The sequence below is a fragment of the Schistocerca americana genome, chromosome 2 (genome assembly GCF_021461395.2).
Source record: "Schistocerca americana isolate TAMUIC-IGC-003095 chromosome 2, iqSchAmer2.1, whole genome shotgun sequence".
Taxonomy (NCBI): domain Eukaryota; kingdom Metazoa; phylum Arthropoda; class Insecta; order Orthoptera; family Acrididae; genus Schistocerca; species Schistocerca americana.
This window is the reverse complement of record NC_060120.1, coordinates 397,289,839-397,314,011: the sequence shown is the minus strand read 5'-3', so window position 1 is coordinate 397,314,011 and position 24,173 is coordinate 397,289,839. Positions and strand designations below refer to the sequence as shown.

Below are 24,173 nucleotides of genomic sequence, written 5' to 3'. Positions count from 1 at the left end.
TCAGTTTTTAGGTGGTGTATTGGGGTTCTTTCTGTGGATGTAAGGTTAGTTTGCATGTTGAGGGGTTTGGGGAACGGTGATGAGGCAAGGTTCGAGGTTAAGAAATTCTGGAAAGTTGACAGGGGGTGATATGGTGGCAGTGGTGGTGGATCATGTTGAGTGGAGGAGTGGACTGTGTTAAGCAGGGTTCAACATTGGTTTTTGGTTGAGTCAGATTGGTATGATTGGTGGTGGAAAAGAATTTCTATTGTAGGGACTGGAGGAAAGAGAGAAGGTCTTTGACTAATCCTGTACGATTGAATTTGGGAGTGGAGCAAAAGTGAGGCCTTTGGAGGGGACTGATAGTTCTGCATGGCTAAGGCTTTTGGAGGAAAGGTTCACAACTGTCTTTCCAGTTTGTTTAAGGTTCTGGATTCTGTATAGTGGTGTTAAGGAGGTTTTGAAGGTGGGGTAAATGTGATTGGTCTGCAAGACAGGATTTGTCAGCTACGAAGGGATGTGGGGTAGGTTAGGAGATCGTTGTAGAGGTTGTGGATAGTGGTAGTTCGAGGTCGGAGTTGGAAGTGAACAGGCTGGAGAGTTTTTTGAGGTGGCATTGTGCATGTTGCTGTAGTTCCTGGAGGGCAAGTGTTTCAGTGTGTGATGTGGCATCCAGGTATTTGGGATTGTATAACAAGAGAATTTTGTGGATGGAGAGGAGGTATTGCAAGGAATGTTGGGCCTGAATGATATTATTTTGCAGCACTACATTGGTGAGGGTTAAGGACTGGCGGAATCTGAACAGATGGAGAGCATTGTGGAAGAATGGGATGCAGCCGGGGATGGGTAATTTGATGGTAAGGCCATTTAGGGGGTTTCTACGAGCCAAGCAACAACTTCCAGAAATCATTAGCCATGAACCTTGCCTTACCATCTTTCCCCAAATCCCTCAACGTGCAAGTCAACCTTACATCCAGAGAAAGAACCCTAATCCACCACCAAAACACTGATCCCAACCTTATAATCCTACCGGCTGACAAAGGCTCCACCACCTTTATTTTGAACTGCAGGTATTACCTCGCAGAAGGACTCTGTCAGATTCATCCACCTACAAACCCTGGTACAGCGACCCCATGCCAGAAGTCCCCAGTCTCTCCTCAAATCCTTAGGCCCACCCCAGAACCTCTCCCCTAGTCTGTCTCTCTCCTTAGCCCTACCTCTCTTGCACTCTCCTTCTACATGCTTCCCAAAGTACATACACCCAACCACCCAGGCCTCATTGTGGCCAGTTACTGTGCCCCCTCTGAGAGAATCTCTTCTCTTGTAGACCAACACCTTCAGCCTATTACCCACAATCGACCCTCATATATAAAGTATATGAGCCATTTCCTCCACCGACTCTTCACAGTTTCTGTTCCTTTACCACATGGGCCCTTCTCATTGTTATTGATGCAACCTCCCTTTACACTAACATCCCTAATGCCTATGACCTTAACTGCTATTGCCCAATGCCTGGCGGACTCCAAACCTACCAAAATGTCCCTTCCATACAGCCTAGCTACCCGGGGCTGTCGCATCTGTAGTGATGAGCAGTCCCTCTTGAAATATACCAAGGCCTTCACAGACCGAGATTACACTCCCAACCTTGTATGAAAACAGATCCCCCGTGCCTTCTCTCACCAGTCACCCAATAACTCCCAGAGTCCCACTGTTCAACTGCAGAGGAGCATTCCCCTTGTAACTCAATACCATCCAGGACTGGAGCAACTGAATTACATTCTCCTCCAGGGTTTCGACTACCTCTTGTCACCGAGCAAGGTGGTGCAGTGGTTAGCACACTGGACTCGCATTCAGGAGGACGACGGTTCAATCCCGCGTCCGGCCATCCTGATTTAGGTTTTCCGTGATTTCTCTAAATCGCTCCAGGCAAATGCCGGGATGGTTCCTTTGAAAGGGCACGGTCGCCTTCCTTTCCCATCCTTCCCTAATCTGATGAGACCGAGGACCTCGCTGTTTGGTCTCTTCCCCCCAAACAACCCAACCCCAACCCAACTGTCACAACTGTCACCTCTTGTCATGCCCTGAAATGAGTGATGACCTACCCACTATCCTTCCCACACCTCACACAGCAGTATTCTACCACCCACCGAACCTAAACAGTATCCTCGTCCATCCCTACACAACCCCTGCTCCCAGCCCCCTTGCCTCATGGCTCATATCCATGTAATCGACCTAGATGCAAGACCTGTTCCATACATCCTTCCACCACCACCTGCTCCAGTCTGGTCACAAGCATCATCTATCCCATCAAAGCCAGGGATACTTGTGAAACCAATCATGTGATCTACAAGCTAAGCTGCAACCATGGCGCTGTAGTTCTACATCGGCCGATTACTAACAAGCTGTCTGTTCAAATGAATGGCCACCGACATATTGTGACTAAGAAACAGCTGGCCCACCCGGTTGCTGAGCACTCCACCCAACACAAGTTCTTAATTTCAATATTGCTTCACAGCCTGTGCCATCTGGATCCTTCTCACCAACATCAGCTTATCTGAATTGCTCAGGTGGGTGCTCTCCTGGACTATATGCTACATTCCTGTAATCCTCCTGGCCCCATCCTTCGTACTCATTGTCCTTGCTCATCCAGTTGCTTCCTCGTTCCCATTCCAACACTACACAGCCCTCTATTCCACCAATGCACCCACCGCCATTTTACTAGTCTCCTTTTCTGCTAACCCCCCCCCCCCCCCCCCCCTGTCTAATGTCAGGACTGCACCTAGCTGCCCTACCCTCTCTGCACTGCATCCCTGTATGCTCCCACAAGCAGCATTTTACTGTTCCTTACACCTACCCTACTATCACTCCCCCTCCCTTTCCCAGCCTCCTCCTTACCTCACCACCTGGTTGCTTCTCCCATCATATATTGCTGCTTGCAGTCTGGCCTCAGCAGCCAGAGACTCTGTGTGTGAATTGGTGTGTGTGTGTGTGTGTGTGTGTGTGTGTGTGTGTGTGTGTGTTTGTTTGTCTGTTGTCTATTTATGACGAAGGCCTTGTTGGCCGAAAGCTCACTTCCTTACAGTCATTTTTTGTTCCTTTCTGCTACTCAACATCTCCACTATTTGGTAGGTAGCAGCTATCCTTTTCATAATATTGTCCATTCCATCCTGGATTTTCCATTGTTTAATAATAATAATAATTTCATCATCATCGTCATCATCATTGGTACCATCATCTACATTTCTTCCTTCTGACACAGCTCCCACTGTATGTCATCTTCTGAGCTATCCATAGCATTGGGTACGCAGCACATTCTGAATCCTTTCATAATATGTTCATTTGAGATTCTGCCCAATGCAGCAATGTTCCACTGGTCCAGCATGGGTATTGAGGGTTTCTTTAACTCCTCTCTGTAGTGAGGGCATGGAAGCTGCTTGCTGTAAATCTCTCACAGATGAGCCTTAAAAAGTCTTTTTACAACAATGTTAGTTACTTGAAGTTAGGTCATGCCACCAGGAATCCTTAAAGGCCTGTGTTGTGCTTTGGTATCACATCCTTAACATCTTAGCTGAGCAGCAACAATTTTCTTCAGTGAAGCAAACAGCCTGTATTCTATTCCAAGCAGCCTACGGCCATTCTAGCATCAGGTCATTTGTCATCCATCCCTGTTCTTGGCATAAAAGAATAAGTCTTGCAAGCAGTTTTCATTTTGTCATCATTTCTTTGCAATGAATTGCATATGGGTGTTGCTTCGTTCCACCTGCTAGCGCACCTTACATTACTGTTATTCTAGCCATTTCATTGCCGGAACTTGAAGCAACACTTTTAACGCCCTTCATGTTAACAGTAACATTTGATGGTTTACTGAAGGAAACAGGTGTCTGATCAGGATTGCCCATATGGCCTATCGAATAATCATGCCATTTCCTTCTATTGGTTAGCTGTAAAACTAAATGGCTATGGTCACTCTTCGCAGTTTCAGGTTGCCTATCCACTGGCTTCCAGGGGCAACAGAACTTTTGATTTTCTGTATTTCATAAAATTATTGACTGAATTTAAAAAAAATTAAAATGCTGTCATAAACTACTCCTTAAGATATACAGTAAAACTTCATTTATACGTTTTTCAATGGACTACAGGGAAAAACTGTGTAAGTGTGGAAAACGTATATATGAAATATAGCACCATACTATCAAATTAATTGGTAAACACAAATGAAAAATCAAGTAAATAAAAATGTACATTCTCCAAAACATTATACAGGCTTACTAGGTACCATACTTAACAAAGGTATAAAGAAAAATGTAAACCTCTGCACAGAAGGAAACTTCATTTCGTAAGAAAGTCCATAATTTTTGCTTGTTTTTCCTTTGACGTGGCAATAGCGTACACTGTACCCTCAAAACTAGATAACTCTGTCATCATTTTGTCAGAAACATTGTGGCACGTCACAGATTGTTCAATTATTTGTAATGCATTTACTGCATCATTAAATGTCACAGAGGAATGCTGAGGCTGTTCTGTATCATCCTCATCGTAAGTTTCTTCCTCGCAATGCACATTGAACACTCTCAGCGGTAGTCATGGGTTCTGTAGTGACAAGGCTTCCATCAACATTCACGTAATCCTCAAATGATGCGTGCTCTTCACGTCAATTCTGTTCTTCATTATTAGGTGAAATATCGTCAATATGCCCCTCATTTCCACCATGATCAGGGACTTCATTTCCAAATCGGGCTTTTCGGAAACAGTTCCGAATAGTATCGTCTTAAACTCTGTGACATGAAGCTGCATTGTAGTGCATTGTCTATCAGAAGAAACAAATTCATTAATGATTTCTCGAAGTGTTCTTTTCATTTCTTCCTTTTTTTCGATGTTTGCACATACCTGATGGCATGCTGCACAAGCATTTCACAATAATGCAACTTGAAATTATGTATTACTCCAAGGTCAAGTGCTCACTCGTGCAATTCGCTAGAAAGAATTGCACAGTCACATTTCTCAGATAGGAAGTAAGGGGAGGATGCGCTGCACAACTGTCTATGAACAATAAAATCTTCCGGCATGCTGCACCCATTTTCGCATCGACACTTCGAAGCCAGCTTTCGAAAACTTTTGTCATAATCCACAATTTCTTGTTACTAGTATATTTTGTGGGAAACGTGACAATGTTCTTAAAACAACATGGCTTGGCAAATTTCCTGATTGTAAGTGGGGGGAGCTTCTCACTCCCATCACTGTTAGCACACAACAGCATTGTTACACCGTGTTTACTTTGTTTCCTTCTGTGGAAGTCCTCTCTTTTGAATGTCATTGTGCAGTCAGGCATTAGATTGTAAAACAAGCCTGCCTTATCCGCATTGAAAACGTTTTTGGGATCATATTGGGATGTCAGTTCTTTCAAAGGCGTTTCCTTCCAATCTTGCACTGTCTCTGGATCGACACTTTTGCTTTCGCCACATACATTCTGACAGCTGATGCCATGTCTTACCTTAAATTTGTACAGCCAACCAGATGAAGCACTGAAATTTTCCACACCGAGTCGAATTGCAAATTCATTTGCTCATTCATTAAACATTGGGCCACTAATAGGAATGCCTTCTGCTCTATGTTGCATGAACCACTGCAAGAAGCAGTCTTCCACGTCTTCATGTTTCCCGCCCTGAATGCCTGTCCGCCTGGCAGTAGAAATTCCGAACACACATGCACTATCTTCAATTTCCGTTGCCTTTGCTACTATAGAATTTAAAGTAGACACAGAAATTCCTAATTCCTTGGCAGTATCCCCTTGCTTTCAATTACTGTTTTCCTTCACAACTCTCAAAATTTGCTTTTCAGTGATAGTAATGCTTTTCTTTTTTCCGCCACTCATGTGACCAGTTCTCAAAATAATTAGAAATACAGTAATATGGTACTATAGCCTATACACTGTGAGGTGTGATGTGTTTAGGGATTCCGTAGTGACATGCAACAATTGTCCAGTTGTGCCTTAGTTCGGCAGAAGTTGTGTAATTTCGGGAAACAAATGAGTGCTACACCTACTACCAACCTTCCCTATGGCTATCACCACTGTCGTAATTCTTTGCTTTATACAATACTTTTCAGTACTGTGCAGTCTCTGTGTAACATCTGGTTTTTGTGACGACTCTATTATCACAGTTTATACTGTTGTTGCGTATCTGTCAATGTATAAAACAATTTCAAGTCAGTCGGATAAATATTAAGTGTTAGTTGGATTCGGATGCTCGCAACAAAGTTATTTTCTAGTTGGCAACTGCGGTGCGGTGTTGGAGCTTAGGCCGGTCTTATACTATCTAATTTTCTTTGACAATGATCTTTGACGTGGCGCAAAAGGGGGTATTACACTGTCGTCAAATATTTCATGAAAGTTCCTCCATAATGGCCGATGATGCGTTAATACTATTCTCTGCAGTTCAATTTTACTTACGGCATCAATGGTGTAGAATGCTGATGTTGGCAACACCACCTTAATATAATGCAAATGTATTGTTATGAAATTTTCATTTTACAAGTATATCTAATTTACTGAGCGGACAAGGGTACATACAAGAATTTGTCAACTACAGAGCAAGAACAGATTTAATTATTTACTTCGTGGTGAAATGAATTCCCAGCAATGAATGGTCATTCCCAACATCAACACACTATGCCACCAATGCTGTAAGTAAAATTATACGTGGTCTGCTGTTGCGTGCAGTGCAATTGCATTGTCATTGCATTTGCAAGAGAAGCAGAAGAAAAGAGAGCATGCTTGGGTGAAGCCGTCAACTTCACGGCGAGATGCGAAACATATACAACAAAATTTGCTATGTGAGCTGCAAGTCGAGGACGTAAAGTCGCATGAAAATCCCTTTGTGAATGGACGAGAGAACATTTCAATATGTGCTCAAGAAAATAGCTCCTCATATTATGAAGCTGAACACTCTCCTTAGAAATGCTACATCTGCAAAAGACCGACTTACCGTAATACTGCGATTTCTAGCTACTCTAGTTTACAGTAGCGGTATAGCGCTCTAATGCTTTAGTGCACATTGACCAAAACAATACCAGAAACGTTTGAAGCTATTTATAATGCACTGAAGGAGGAATATGTGAAGGCAGATAAATTTAATACGTACTGGAATTATGAAAAATTTTTACGGGCAACTGCAGTCCTTTCGAGTCCTTGGATCACTCTTTTACATATGGTTTCACAAAAAAGTTCAAGGCCTAATTCTTGGAGACATGGTTTCTTGGAATTTGATTTCCCTTTGTTCCAAGGAGGCACATTCATCTTGAACAGTGTATGAGTTTACTGCAGCTATATCAAGTAGGCTGTAGCATATTGACAGTGGACATCTTCTCGTAGTCCTATTTGTAGAGTATGCCCTAGTCTTTCGATCTATGGCGTTCACTCATCCCTTAGTGGAATTATAGTATGGTCAATATGGGTTTTCATTTTGGGTGTATCAAATTCTACTCCTGCATCATGATGTTATATTGGCAGCAGCAACAGATTTTTTCTTCTTTTTTTGTGATGTGAGAGACAGTTGTTAGTGGAGGTTTATTAATAGAGGGATCTGTGTGTGTAAATTTGGAGGAATGCAGCTGTCTGCGTGCTGTCATCTTAAGTTCTTGCAGTATATGTTTTCTGTTCGATTTGAGTGTCCCAACCAGTGTAAGTTTGTAATCTTTGTACAGAAGTGCAAAAAGGATCACTTGTAATATTTTAGTCTGTATTCTTTATTGGCTTTAAGAGTTTCTTCACAATCTCAAGAGGACCTCATTCACAGGCAAGTCTTTTCCAGCACACACTTAAAAATTATGTATCATTCAGTTGCACTACTAACAATTGTAACAAGTATGCCATATTTTCCATGTTGGAGGTAAATTTTGAAAGGACAATGACCTCTGGAAAGATATGGCATTTCATCAATTGTATTGTGAGGTCCACTTCTGAAGTACCTTCGGAATATTCCATTCAGTTCATCAAGTACTTCACATAGCACTGCAAATTTGTCACTTACACATCTTTCTACCCTGGTGCATTTATCATCAAAGCAAAGAATTGTCGAGAGCTGATATCCTCTTCTCTTACTCTACTTCCACTATATATGGCTCTTCCCAATAAATTTGACCATAAATCAGATAACGAAATATTGGTGTCCTACTAAATTACAATTAAAATTCCCATCAAAGCATATATTTCAGAAACACTAGCAGGAGATACGTTTTTTTTATTTCGGTTTCTATATTTGTATGGTCAATTTTCTGTACCATTTCAGGATTGAAAAATTTCTTGAATGAATCACGTATATTTGTTCTTTCCCAGCAGTGGTTATTCCCTGATGTTCACAAAATATGTTAGCAAAATTCCTTTTACAATGCCTTGGAGCTTCTGAAAGATACATCATACCAGAATTTGTAACGTGTTTGTTCCTTTAGTGTCCTCTGCTTCTTCATTTGAATGCTCTTCTGCTTCTGTTTCATCTGACTCAAAATCACTGAAATCTGATTATTCATCATGTACTAAAAGTTCAGCAAGAATTTATGCAATGTTAAAGCTTCTATAATTCATTTTAGAAGATCTACTTTACAAGAAAGACGTTTGTTCTACTGTGACAAACTGCTTCTAATGATGGTTAGTTATCAACGATGAAAATGAAACTCAACAATTAAACTCTCAACAATTCACTGCAAAACTCACATTCAAGGTTTCCAAATGAAATTTGATAAAAGAAGAATGCTTGGGCTATATTTGTCTGTGCTAAGTGGTTGTAAGGAAGACAATAAAATTATGTCACTTACAGTACCATCCCAGGGCAAAATGTGCCCTTCGGCATAAAATTTGTATTTTTTATTTGCTGTTTTTAAAATTTTAATCGTAGAATTGTATAGATATTACTGTATAAGGTGAAAGACAAATAGAAAAAGGCACATAAACGCAGAAGGCTTGTGATTTTTTAATAAAAGAACAATGTTCAGGCAACTTTTACCTGTGCTTGGTGGTTGTAGAGTTAAGCACCAGTACGACTTCAAATTCCTCAATACATGCAATTGGAAAATTTCTCTTTATCTCCAAGACATTCTTTTAGATCATTTGTCGAGTAATCGGAAAGCCATCATTCCATTTCTCTTGCACTTGCTGCTCCAGTTTGTGAAACCTTCCCTGTGTAGATCCCCAAAAACTTGGCATGTAAAACTGGCATTTGTTAATGTATTCTTAATCTCACGCCATCCACAAACATTCACTTCTATGACACCAAATTTTCTTCCTGCTGCAGAGTTGTTTGCGGCCTCTGCTTTATGAATCACCGTTAACTTAAAAGTAGTGTCATACTGTCTGTGTGAACGAATTGTGAACAGCAAACTCGTAGATCCACCTTTTTTGAGAGGTACAGCTGTAATTTGCATCCATTATCAATTGCTACTAGTTACAGTTCTTACAGTGCTGGTAATATCAGCAAATTGAATGACAATCACTCAATGTTTTCTCAGTTATACACATCAGATTAACACTATAGCCAAATTGAAAATCAACAGTGCTGTAGACCAGTAGCAGCTTTAGCAGCATTGTTGAAGCTTATTTTTCATTTGTTATGTCACATCTCAAGTCTTTTGTGCAAACATATTTTTAAAGCATTAATCTGTCTCCTGTAGAAATGTGCATAATGGCATAGTTTCAAAATCGATTCAGAGTTTCAATATCGATTAAGTTTTAGCTAGAGATAGATTCAGGCGAACTGCAGTTTCATCATGGTAGACGTTCTTAAAAAGCCAAGACAAGTGATATACATTCACATAGTTGACAACACAGTGAAAATTTCTGCCTGTTCACAACTCTCCTCCCCAAATTTGTTCTTGTGTTCAGTCAAGCTGGTGTCACTGTTCCCCCTCCAACCCTTACAAAATCTTGAAATTAAATCTGTACATGACCTCAGGTGCCAAAGCTTTATCTGTAACTGTAATATGAGCCCTGTATTAATCTATTACACTGTATAAAATCATTGATCTCACCGGTAATAGTTTAATCTGTGAATGTGAGACAACCTTGTATTTTGTGAATGATGAATTTGGGAAAGAACTCACCTTGTGATTGGGTAAATACGGTACATAGTCGGTAAAACAATGATTTATTGAGGAGTGATAAAACTTGGTATTCCTGCTCTTATTAAATAGAAGGAAGAATAGCTGTGTCATTACACTGATTAAGATGACAATATCATTTACCATTGGTGCAATGAAAGAAGATTTTATGAACTGATTGGTCACTGTGTGTAGTGTGCTATACAGATGGCCATATGTCAACGTGACATATGACTGGCAAATGATGTTTACGTAAATGCATTTGATGAGAGTGACGTGTTGGTGGTGGTGCTGGTGTTGGTGCTGTCGAGGTCAGGACCTATTTTTTCTGGTATAATTTCAAGTAATTAGTATGGGTGATAGTAAAATGATACGCGTGTGATTATGAAAATATTTTATTCACAATGGAGCGAAAGTTTGGAACCTGACGTTTCTTTCTCAGCATAACAACACTCTTACTTGCAAAACAAGTCTTTTAAAGAAACACTTTGCTGCACTGGTCTTCTCAAAGGTCCAATGTGAACTCTATTGAACTTCTTCAGAAAAAATTCGATTGGTTTGCTGCAAAACCTGGCAGTTATATTTCTGAAAGAATCAAAAACAATTTCTCAGTAGCGGCACCAAAACACACTTTGCATTACTGTCACACTGTCACCATATAGGTAATACACACTCACAATGACCACATGCTCTGCACGATTACATTGCTCCATAGGTACTAAATGTCCATTACTACACAACAGTTTGCCCCTCCCCACACACACACACACACACACACACACACACACACACACACACACACTTATTGAACATTCACACAGCTGCTAATGTTTCCCTTCCTCTGCACCACCTGCGCATTCGTAACGTCCATCCCCATTTCCCACAAGGACACCCCCGTCCCCATGTTGTCACAGTGGTAGTTTACCATTTTTCCATGTGAAAAGAGGACCTGTGATGGCTTTCTCAGTTTACATTCTGTTTTGCATGGCAAAGTTATTGTGGGCTCTGAAGAAGAGGGTCATGCTATACCATAGGTGTGTACATCTATTGATCCAAATGTGGCAATTGGGAAAAGAAGAAGCAACTGTAAAATTTCACGGCTGAAAATATATCCTCTCTGGGAACAGGAGCTTCTCAGACACATTGTACAACATGCAGTCATAGAGTTATGAATCCTGTAATCCATTTGGCATTGCTGCACTGTAATGTGTCAAACAAGGAAAGACGAGGAACGCTATGTTTCAGTCCTCAGCTGTTAAGTTAATTTGTCTGACCAGTTCCAGGGAAATTTTGTGAGGTTTGTGATATTTATTTTGTCTGTTAATGGCTCTGGGATGCACTTTACTTGAACAATTCAAAATTGTAGATTTGAAAACACATTTAGTTCCACTTAAATTATCTTTGTTATTATTAAATAACAGGAGGAATGAAAATAACACAATAAATACATTAACATGTTGTGGACTCTTATGTCATCTGTTGGTGTTATATAGAAAACTGTAGACCGTGCTGCTCTCTGCAATGTGTGTTTATATAATTGTAACTGAATCTGTAATGGACGCTGTGAATAAGTGTGTCTGCTGAAAGTTACTGTGTTGAATTTGTGTGAATTTTGGTGCCAAAACTCAGGTAATACTAGTATTTCAAAGGAATTCAGCACTGTCTGCAGTTTCTACCACAACACCGACAGATGGCATAAGAGTCTGTTATTATCCAAACACATGGTAAGATGTGAAGTGTTGTTGGCACACCAAATTTTTTTGAATAACTGTATTTTTGAAGTTTTTTTATATTTCTGCATTTTGTCTTTTTTTAAATTATTTTGCTGGCTACTTTTCGTGCTATCCTAGAGGCTTTTCATATTGATGTGAATCTAACATTATATGTAAATATTTAAAACATTTTTTGTGAATAACTCATTGGATACCCTCTATTTCATAATAAAAAACGTAACATCAATTCATTGAATAAAAAAGTGCTGTAAATGTTCTTATTAATTATATAAAAATGAACTTAGCATATATTAATGAAATTTGCCCACCATTTGTGTTTCACAGTACCTTAAAAACATTGAACGTATACCAGTCAATTGCTTGAGAGGCAGTAAGTCCTGTCAGATTTAGTTCAGTAAGTCCTGTGAGATTTACTTCTAGTATTAGGCTGTACTCTGTAATGTTACCTCTCTTGTCCGGGGAACATATCATCAATTATTTTATATCAAATTATGACACGTGTTTAAAAACCTGTGTGGTCTTCCTGGTTTCAATAGTGGACCACAAGTCCCCGTCAGTCTATTCACTCTACTAACGGAGCATAAGAGACTTAAATATTTCACAAGAGAAGGTAACTTCACAGTACAAATACGAAATAATTTTATCACCTTACCTTGAAGACTCGTTGTTGCTTGCTCGTTGTCTAGGGGTAACTTCTGGATTTGCTGTAATTGTTAGTACAATGGGTCCTTGGGTTCGTAATATGCTACGTAAGAACTGATACTGTTTAAAGCTTTCCATATTATGTATTTTCGTAATATCATCTTCATAACAATTAGTAGTTCACCAATATGAGCTTTTCCAACATAAGTCATTGTCTCAAAGTCGTCTGTTTCTCACGACTTCTCAAGCCTCACTGTCTCTTAGATTCACCAAAACGCGACTGTCTCTTAGCCTTGCCCGGCCAACTGTTTCTGCACTAACAATCAAAGACCTTACAAAGCACACAGATTTGCCAACATGAATTGAGCATAGATATTTTATACATCACACTATACACTTATGAAAACAGTACGAAAATTGAATAGTGTTCTCAAATAGTTCTGCAGCAATACATAATACGATTGTCCTGCAAATTATTAGTTTTTATAATAAAATGATAATATTTCAGTTGATGTTGACTGTAATTTTATATTAATATAATTGTTCTTTCATGTCGATTCACGGCACCCCATAGCTCGCCAGCCGATGGTATCGATAGTTTCAGTAGTCCGTTACATTACAACTCACAATCATCAAATCAGTTATATCAAAAATGGCAATTTAATTATCTTGCCCCCTCTTTGATAAAAATCCTCTGGACACCCATGATATAGTAATTACTATATCACAAAAAGTAAATGAGAACACAAGTTGAATTGTGGTAATTTTATGGCTTCTCTGAATCATAGCAAATTGCATGGTCTGTTACTTAGTGCTCAATTTTGCTGTATTGTTTCATTTTATTTCAACACTGTATCTCTTGTAGGCAGTTCATTTATAAAGTTCCTTTTGAATGTTGAATGATCGGGAGGAAAAAAAGAAAAAAAAAAAAAATTACTCTGTGAGTCTCGTGGATTGACTCATCTGTTGGAGAATATTTATTGTTTTAACATTATTGATGGTACTGTGCATTGGAAACTTGTATTTTATCTGTACACCATTTGCTATTAAAAGGATGTTTATTTCTTACGTTGTTGCAGGCTGTGCAAAATCTTGCAAGAATAGAGCAACGTTTGAAAGGGGTGTTGCGGTCTGTGAGCAAACCGTACTCATTCCCACTATCTGTAGAAGGACAAGCCAATAGTCTCATTATGGAAGCAACCAGTATTGATAATCTCTGTCGAATGTACATTGGCTGGGGGCCATACCTGTAAAAGGGAAACAGTTCAAGTCCAAGTGAAGGGAGAACATTCCTCTTGTATTCTTAATAAACATTACTCTGCTGTGATAATTTAAATTATTTTGTATTGTATGTACTCTATTTGCTTATGTATTAAAGTTTCACATTGAGAATTTTGTACAGAGCAACATGATTTTGTATTAAACTGGTAATTATACCTATTTCCTTCCTTCTATTCCATTTGCCTAGTATTTACTCTGAGACAACTTCATACTATCATCGAACGAGTGATGGCTCACATACCAAAATAAATATTTTTTCTGTTTGATATTGTGGATGTCTGACAAGAATGCAGATAATTAAATACTACTATGCATTATTAATTCATTATATGTTATTAAAATTTTCTACTAATGTTTGGGAAGAAAGAATCTTGCGCTACTAGTAAAATATTAGTGTAGAAGAGATACTACAGCTTTATACACCGATTGAAACAGTTAGGAAATCAGTCCACATAGCCTCAAATATCTAAGTAATGTTTCATTGGGACGATTTTAATTACAGCATTTCAGCATCATCACAGGAAAAGGAAAGGAAGTCAATCCATTCACAAACTTGACTGGTATAACTACATTGCTCCAAATATTGATGTCCTTTGGTCATTGGCATTTGATTTTAGTCTCCGCATAGGTACAGTTAAAGGTGGTGCAACACTTCAACACCATGACATGTGAAAACCTGTTGCATAACAGGGGATTGGCAGGATAGAAGCTGATCTGTTGCTGCTTGAGGTAGCAGATGCCATTGATGGGCCACAAAGTGTAACGACAAAATTGTTAACTCACTTTCAAGCAACAACTGGTATTAGTTTAAGGTTAGACAAGATCAGCAGTAAACTTTGCAAATAACAAAAGGATTGTGAATATCAGTATGCAGTTGTCATCACAACAGTGACCTCGTTGCATAACATAACCTATTTATGACTGGGTCGGTAGAATAACCAGGTACCATGGTATACAGCTTATTCATTATATGTATTCCCAAATGTTCATGGCTGTGGAACAAAGCTTTAGAATCTTATATCCAGTCATTGTGTAGCTTTATGTATGCCACTTACATAAAACGACACCATTTTATGTCTGTAGCATTGAAAATGGGTTAGTATGTCAAACTTCCACATATAAACAAATATTAAGTTGTTGTTTACAATGAGGGCATTCAAAAATATATATTGACTGTTAATTGATATATGCAAAAACATTGTATCCCATGACAACACATCACTGAAGTGCCCAAAGAGATTACGCAGAAATACACTCCTGGAAATTGAAATAAGAACACCGTGAATTCATTGTCCGAGGAAGGGGAAACTTTATTGACACATTCCTGGGGTCAGATACATCACATGATCACACTGACAGAACCACAGGCACATAGACACAGGCAACAGAGCATGCACAATGTCGGCACTAGTACAGTGTATATCCACCTTTCGCAGCAATACAGGCTGCTATTCTCCCATGGAGACGATCGTAGAGATGCTGGATGTAGTCCTGTGGAACGGCTTGCCATGCCATTTCCACCTGGCGCCTCAGTTGGACCAGCGTTCGTGCTGGACGTGCAGACCGCGTGAGACGATGCTTCATCCAGTCCCAATCATGCTCAATGGGGGACAGATCCGGAGATCTTGCTGGCCAGGGTAGTTGACTTACACCTTCTAGAGCACGTTGGGTGGCACGGGATACATGCGGACATGCATTGTCCTGTTGGAACAGCAAGTTCCCTTGCCGGTCTAGGAATGGTAGAATGATGGGTTCGATGACGGTTTGGATGTACCGTGCACTATTCAGTGTCCCCTCGACGATCACCAGTGGTGTACAGCCAGTGTAAGAGATCGCTCCCCACACCATGATGCCGGGTGTTGGCCCTGTGTGCCTCGGTCGTATGCAGTCCTGATTGTGGCGCTCACCTGCACGGCGCCAAACACGCATACGACCATCAGTGGCACCAAGGCAGAAGCGACTCTCATCGCTGAAGACGACACGTCTCCATTCGTCCCTCCATTCACGCCTGTCGCGACACCACTGGAGGCGGGCTGCACGATGTTGGGGCGTGAGCGGAAGACGGCCTAACGGTGTGCGGGACCGTAGCCCAGCTTAATGGAGACGGTTGCGAATGTTCCTCGCCGATACCCCAGGAGCAACAGTGTCCCTAATTTGCTGGGAAGTGGCGGTGCGGTCCCCTACGGCACTGCGTAGGATCCTACGGTCTTGGCGTGCATCCGTGCGTCGCTGCGGTCCGGTCCCAGGTCGACGGGCACGTGCACCTTCCGCCGACCACTGGCGACAACATCGATGTACTGTGGAGACCTCACGCCCCACGTGTTGAGCAATTCGGCGGTACGTCCACCCGGCCTCCCGCATGCCCACTATACACCCTCGGTCAAAGTCCGTAAACTGCACATACGGTTCACGCCCACGCTGTCGTGGCATGCTACCAGTGTTAAAGACTGCGATGGAGCTCCGTATGCCACGGCAAACTGGCTGACACTGACGGCGGCGGTGCGCAAATGCTGCGCAGCTAGCGCCATTCGACGGCCAACACCGCGGTTCCTGGTGTGTCCGCTGTGCCGTGCGTGTGATCATTGCTTGTACAGCCCTCTCGCAGTGTCCGGAGCAAGTATGGTGGGTCTGACACACCGGTGTCAATGTGTTCTTTTTTCCATTTCCAGGAGTGTAATTATGAATGGTGAAAAATCAAATAGAACCATATTTTGTTGATATACATGTTGTTATTTATTGCTGAAGCTGGCCAGTGATATGTTTGCATATTTGTGTGTGGGAAACGGGGGGCACGCCATACCATTACGCCGGGTGATACGCCAGTATGGCAATGACGAATACACGCTTCTAATGTGCGTTCACCGTGATGTCGCCAAACACGGATGCGACCATCATGATGCTTGATGCTGTAAACAGAAACTGGATTCATCCGAAAAAATGAAGTTTTGCCATTCGTGCACCCAGGTTCATTGTTGAGTACACCATCGCAGATGCTCCTGTCTGTGATGCAGCATCAAGGGTAACCGCAGCCATGGTCTCTGAGCTGGTAGTCCATGCTGCTGCAAACATCGTCGAACTGTTCGTGCAGATGGTTGTTGTCTTGCAGATGTCCCCATCTATTGCCTCAGGGATCGAGACGTGGCTGCACAATCCGTTACAGCCATGCGGAGAAGATGGCTGTCGTCTCGACTGGTAGTGGTACGAGGCTGTTGGGATCCAGCACGGCGTTCCGTATTACCCTCCTGAAGCCACCGATTCCATATTCTGCTAACAGTCATTGGATCTCGACCAACACGAGCAGCAATGTCGCGATACGATAAACCGCAATCGCGATAGGCTACAATCCGACCTTTATCCAAGTCCGAAACGTGATGGTACGCATTTCTCCTCCTTACACGAGGCATCACAACAACGTTTCATCAGGCAGTGCTGGTCAACTGCTGTTTGTGTATGAGAAATCGGTTGGAAATTTTCCTCATGTCAGCACGTTGTAGGTGTCGCCACCGGTGCCAAACTTGTGTGAATGCCCTGAAAAGCTAATTTCGTGTCTGTAGCACTTCATCGTTGTGGTGTAGCAATTTTAATGGCCAGTAGTGTAGATTTAAGACCTGTCCTATACGTCCTCCAACCACCACATACTCCAGTCTGTTCACAAGCATCACATAACCTATCATAGTCAGGGCTACCTGCAAAAGCAGTATGTCATCAATAAGCTAAGCTGCAACCATAGTGCTGCATTCTATGTGAACATGACAGCCAACAAGCTGTCTGTCCACAAGAATGGCCACTGACACACTGTGGCCAAGAAACAGCAGCCCAACACAAAGTTCTTCACTTCAATCACTACTTCACAGCCTGCGCCATATGGATTCTTCATATCAGCACCAGCTTTTCTGAAATGCAGAGGTGGGAATTCTTCCTGTAATATATCCTATGTTCCTGTAACCCACCTGGCCTCAACCATCATTAGTCACTGTCCTTTAGCCACCTATCCTCTTCCCTGCTCCCACCCCAGCATTACACAGCCTTTAGCTCCACCAATGCATCCACAGTCTCTTTACTTCTCTCCTTTACCACCCTCTTCCCCCCCCCCCCCCCCCCCCCCCACACACACACCTCCCATCTAACAACCCAACCGCACCTAGTTGCTCCCTGTCCCCACCAAGTCCCTGTATGCTCCCCCAAGCTGCAGCACTTCACAGTTCCCAACTCCTACCCTGCTTTCCCTCCCCTTCACCTACACCTACACTCGATTTCTTCTCCCATCATGCACAATTGTTCACTGTGCAGTCTTAGTGGCCAGAGATAGTGATCATGTGTACTTTGTGTTTGTGTGTTGTCTCCTTTGGAAAAATGCCTTTTAGCTGAAAGCTCACTTGTTTAGCAGTGTTTTTGTCGTGCCTGTCTGCAGCGCAATATCTCCATTATATAACGAGTAGCAATCTAGCCATTTCATAATTGTGTCAGAGATAAAAAAAAGATATTACATGACAATAATATTTTTGTAACATAGGTGAAAGTGACTTCATTTCCAATTTCTGATTTTGATTTTGTTAGGATTATATATCAGGTGAGAAAAACATAAATTGTTTTATTATTATTGTTTTAATATTTATTCTTTCACTATGAGTTTTAATTATTAGTCCTAATTTGATTAGGACACACACATATCCATCCGCACGTACACAGACACAAGCAGACATTGTGACTGTAGCAAGTGCATGTGACATTCCTGTGGACACGGGTTGTTACAGAGTTAAGTATTTCATCTTGTTCAAGTTATAATAAAGTGATCTAATATTTTCTGTTTGCTGTAGTATCAACACGGCCTCCTCCAGAAGCAAACATACACACAAAATGTCTGCTTGTGTCTGTGTATGTGTGTGTGTGTGTGTGTGTGTGTGTGTGTGTGTGTGTATACCTGTCCTTTATTCCCCCTAAGGTAAGTCTTTCCGCTCCCGGGCTTGGAATGACTCCTTACCCTCTCCCTTAAAACCCACATCCTTTCGTCTTCCCCTCTCCTTCCCTCTTTCCTGATGAAGCAACCATTGGTTGCGAAAGCTTGAATTTTGTGTGTATGTTTGTGTTTGTTTGTGTGTCTATCAACCTGCCAGTGCTTTCGTTTGGTAAGTCACATCATCTTTGTTTTTAGAAGTATATAAGCATGTTGAAGTATACAAATAAAGTCAAAACTCTTCTGGACTGTAGGATTCATTTTACATAAACAGCAATCTGTGGAAAAATGCTCCTGTCAGAGCACAAAAAAGATGAATATGTACCTTTTTAAATGACTGATAGAAAAATAGGGAGCCAACTGTCTCTTTCCGCCATCCTCGCCAAATACTTTTGTGCGATATGTACCTTTTTAAATGACTGACAGAAAAATAGGGAGCCAACTGCCTCATTCCGCCATCCTCACCAAAAACTTTTGTGCGTGAACATATTCGTGCTTTTTTCGTGATCAAAATATTCTGCCGGGGGGGACCAATCATCAGCACTGTGGCGTTTTCTTATATTCACTTCTGGAGGAGGCCGTGTTGATACTACAGCAAACAGAAAATATTAGATCACTTTATTATAACTTGAACAAGATGAAATACTTAACTCTGTAACAACCCGTGTCCACAGGAGTGTCACATGTACTTGCTACAGTCACTAGACACTAACATATCACTTGATTCACTATGGGGTAATAGTATCTTCCCTCACAGTGCAGTTGACTATAAACTTTACTACATTGTCCTGTATAATACAACTCTTGCACTGCTAGCTCTGTAGTGAGACAGTGCTGTCTCCATCGGTGATCATTGCAGAGTGGGGTGAGTGGCAATCCACTCTGAAGTGAGTCAGCCTGCAGCAGCATTTACATGTGTAGAGTGGAAGTGAGACAGGCTGGCAATTCTTCTGGAAAACCTGAAATTCTTTGGGAATTATGTTTCATCTGGAAATATCAGGGAATTTCATAAAATCTCAGGGGATTCTGCGTTTTCTGCCTGGCATTGAAATTTAATTTTATTGTGTTTCATGAATCACAAATTTTAAAATAATATTTCAAAGCATGTTAATTATTTGAATATTATCCCATATAAATTATCATTGTTTAAAAACGGCAGTTAAACTACTTGTTATGGCTAATATATCTCGGCTGAGAGGAAAGAAGAGTTATTACTGTGGCATGCCCCTCCTCTCCTCCCCATTCACCATTAATTTATAAGGCACTTCTTATGACATCATCTTCCTCCTCATGCCTGGAATTCTCAGGGATTTTATTTTTCTCCAAGTCTGAGTAGCCAAAATGTGAGAGGGAGATACTGAGTATGAAAACGTAACTACAAGGAGAGGCTGGGAAAAAGGATTTACGAGGGTCACTCCAAAAGCAATGCACACTATTTTTGCAAAAATACAGTTTTCATTCTGCATGTGTGAAAGTTTTACAGTGTGTAGATACATCCTCCCCGCTTGTTTTCAAACTTAGTTCAACCTGTTCCCTTGAGTGGCGCCGTCACAGCATGTCTTCGAGATGGCTGCTACACTTCACGTTTGCCAGAAGCAATGTGCTGTCATAGAATTCCTGTGCTGTGAAAATGAGACAGTGGGGAGCATTCAGAAGAGGTTGAAAAAGGTGTATGGAGATGCTGCTGTCGATCGCAGTACTGTTAGTCGGTGGGCAACCAGGTTAAGTGATGAAAGCGGGCACGGCAATATTGAGGATTGTCCTCGCAGCGGTAGGCCTCATACTGCACACACTCCAGGCAATGTGCAGAGAGTTAACGAATTGGTGACTGCTGACAGATGCATCACAGTGAACAAATTGTCACACTAAGTTGGGATAGGGGAAGGCAGTGTTTGCAGAATACTGAAAGTGTTGGCGTTAAAAAAGGTTTGTGCCAGGTGGGTTTCCAAGATGTTGACAGTGGCTCACAAAGAAACAAGAAAAATGGTATGCACCAAACTTTTGGAACAGTACGAGAATGGTGGAGATGAATTTCTTGGAAGAATTGTGACAGGTGATGAAACGTGGCTCGATCATTTTTCACCAGAGACAAAGAGGCAATCAATGGAGTGGCATCATGCTAATTAACCCAAGAAAAAAAAATTCAAAACCACACCTGCTGGAAAAGTTATGGCTACGGTGTTTTTCAATTCCGAAGGACTCTTGCTTGTGGACATCATGTCAAGTGGAAGCACCATAAATTCTGATGCATATGTGATGACACTGAAGAAACTTCAAGCTCGACTGAGTTGTGTTCAACCACATCGGCAAAGCAGGTTATTTTGCTGTTGCATGACAATGTACAGCCACATGTCAGTCAAAGAAAACTATGGAAGCGATCACAAAACTCAGATGGACAACACTGAAACACCCGCCTTACAGTCCTGACCTGGCTCCATGTGACTATCATCTCTTTGGGAAACTGAAATACTCTCTTCATGGAACAAGGTTTGAAGATCATAACTCCCTTGTGCACAAAGCCAAACAGTGGCTCCAACAGGTTGGTCCAGAATTTTACCGTGCAGGTATACAGGCGCTGGTTCCAAGATGGCGTAAGGCACTTGAGAGGGATGGAAATTATGTGGAGAAATGAAAATATTGTTCTTAAAGGATGTATCTACACATTGTACAACTTTCAAACATGTAGAAAAAAGATGAATTTAAAAACAAAAAAATAGTGTGCATTTCTTTTGGAGTGACCCTTGTAGATTGTTTCCTGTTAAAAGAGTGTAAATATGTTTGCATGCCAAAATTTTTTGTGAGGAAAGTGGTATGAGGATTGAGGCAGCTGATTCCCCTCTTTTCTGTCAGACTCTTTTAAAGAGGAATATGGTCGCCATTTTTGTGCTCCAACTGATCGTTTTTCTGCAGGTTAGTTAATTTCTTTCTCACTTGCTACACTCTTCACATAGTTCATTCAAATTTTCACCATTAGTTGTGCCATGTTTATTTCTCCAAGATTTTTGGGCAATTGTGACAGTGCATAAAAAATATTTCCTTTTCTGTGTTTACATTCAGTTCCATAGTCACATCCTTGAAATGCAGATGCCCATCTTGTCAGGTTATCGTGTTTTGATTTATATTTCATTAAAAGTGATAGCTCTTTCTGGTCTGTGCACTCAGTACCATGTTTTTATACAAGCAGATAAACTCTAAACTTACTAAAACCTCAATCAATGGGCAATGCTTCCTCCTCAGTAACAGGTGTAGTCTTTCCCACTTAGTTAATGCTTTGCAGATGAAGGGTAATCACACGGTGCTCACTTCGACTGTCAACTTCGTACATTTGAAATACATGATAACTGATGCTATACTATCTGCCATGTCAGCCAAGATAGAATTGTTGTGTCATGTCCAGTTGGTGTATTATTGGTGCTGATAACAATTGAGAACAAAGAACTTCAAAAACTGTCTGTGCTCTCCTCCCCAGATCCATGCTATGCCTTCTTGAGTAACTTCAGTTGGTGAGGTGGTGATGGCTGTGTCAGGTAAAAGCCAATGAATACTATATGTGCCGTCAACTCTTTTTCAGTTATGAAGAAGTCCTCAATTGTATTCAACTTTAGTGGGTAGGGTTTAATCCCCTCTAGTATAATCGTGTGTCCAAGAAATGTTATATGCTTTTTCCAACTCCAATTTCACCAAGTTTATGCACAGATTTGTTAAATGTTACAGGATTAAAGTTAACTTCCTACTTCTGTAAAGAAAATATGGAGAAAGGAGGAGCTGCCACATTTGTGAGAAAGTGTTTTGATTTCAAAAATATTGATATTAATAAATTTTGCTCAGAGCAGCACTTGAAGTTTTTGTAACAGAAGTAGTATTTCATAATAAGTACTTTATAGTAGTAAGTATATACAGAGCACCTTCAGGAAACTTTAACCTTTTCATAAAAAATCTGGAAGCTCTTTTTTCCCATCTCACAGTAGAAAACAAGGAAATAGTGGTTGCTGGTGATTTTAATGTGAATTTATTGGGAAGCTCTGTCAGTAACAGTTATTGCAATGAGTAACGCTGTCATTCAATTTAATTCCTATTGTGAAGTTTGAACCAGGGTATGTAAATGCTTTGAGACTGCTCAATCTGAGTACAGGAGGGTACTAAATCAGTCAAAACTGAGAATTTTAGGAGATTGCTCAACAACATGACCTGGATGGATGTTTACAATACTTCTCACTCAATTGGAAAAGACAGAGCATTAATTAATAAAGTTACCTCCTCCTTTGAAAATGGTTTTCCTCTAAAGGCAACTTAAATCAAAGTCTAAAAATAAGCCATGGATTACACAAGGGCAGTTGAAAAAGAGATTGTATCTACTATCTAGGAACTTCTCTGATGTTAGCATTGTTATGCATTACAAAGAATTCTGCAAAATACTGAAGCAAGTAGTCCAGAAATCTAAGCAGCTTTATTATGAGCAAAAAATAAGTACATCAGGCAACAAAATAAAAACTGTATGGCATGTAGTGAAGACAGACAGGTGGGACCAAAAAGGAAGAGGAACAGATAACTCTTAAAAATAAATGAGACATTGATAGCAAGCACATGTAGTGTTGCAACCTCTTAAGCAATTAGTTTCTTCCTGTTACTGACAGCTTGGGGTTATCAGGTTTGGTCAAAAGTACAATGGATTATCTGAGACCAATCTTTACAAATAACTTCAGTAAAATGGAAACGACATTTACATCTCCCAAAGAAGCAGCATCCATCATTAAATCCCTAAAATCCAAGTATTCTAGTGCTTATGATAACATATCAACAAGTGCTCAGGTGAGTTCAGTTCTATCTTAAGTTACTTGTGTAATCAATCTCTTATCAGTGGAAACATTTCCAGACCGACTAAAATATGCTGAAGTTAAGCGTCTTGACTCATTTGTGGTATAAATTCAGGAACATCATGTAGGAACCTGTTCAAGGAACATTATACTCTAACCACTGCTTCACAGTATATTTATTCCTTAATGAAATTTGTTGCAAGTAATATATCTCTATACAATAGCTCTTATTCGTTGTTACCGTTATTTGGTGTTACCGTTATCCGTTGCTTGGTACTCGACGGTGTAAGCAGGAAGGTCATCGAAAGTTATAAGTGGAGAAGTTCGACGTCGTTCTCGTGGCCAGGGAATTGCCATATGAGGGCCGTTAAAAGAAATGGTTTGCACGTTACGTGCCTACTTTGAGAATGAAAAACTTCATGGTGGCCCGCTGCTCTCCCTTACCAGAGTGACTGACAGAACTGCTGCATGTTCGAATATAAAAGAAAACACTACGAAACTTAACACCCCTGGAAAGAAACGTCGGGTGGATAAGCGGATTACCAATTGATTCGTTTGCAGAGGATGATTCGTATTTGTGCTTGTGATTATTGTTGCAGGAAGAAACATCCAACGCTCAGGAAGTTACTGGTCACACTTAAAGAATCAGGACTTTTTCAAGGCAGTCGCAGTTTTACGTAACCT

General features: G+C 40.8%; 1 protein-coding gene across 1 annotated transcript in view; it reads left to right on the top strand.

Moving 5' to 3' along the window:
- The window catches only part of LOC124594989 (serine/threonine-protein kinase ATR), a 353,179-nt gene extending 339,335 nt beyond the window's left edge, over positions 1-13,844 (top strand). Inside the window, exon 43 of the mRNA XM_047133527.1 lies at positions 13,520-13,844. Within this exon, the coding sequence (XP_046989483.1) occupies positions 13,520-13,693 (174 nt within the window). The 3' untranslated portion in view covers positions 13,694-13,844. The remainder of the gene's footprint in view (positions 1-13,519) is intronic.
- The last annotated feature ends 10,329 nt before the right edge of the window (positions 13,845-24,173 follow it).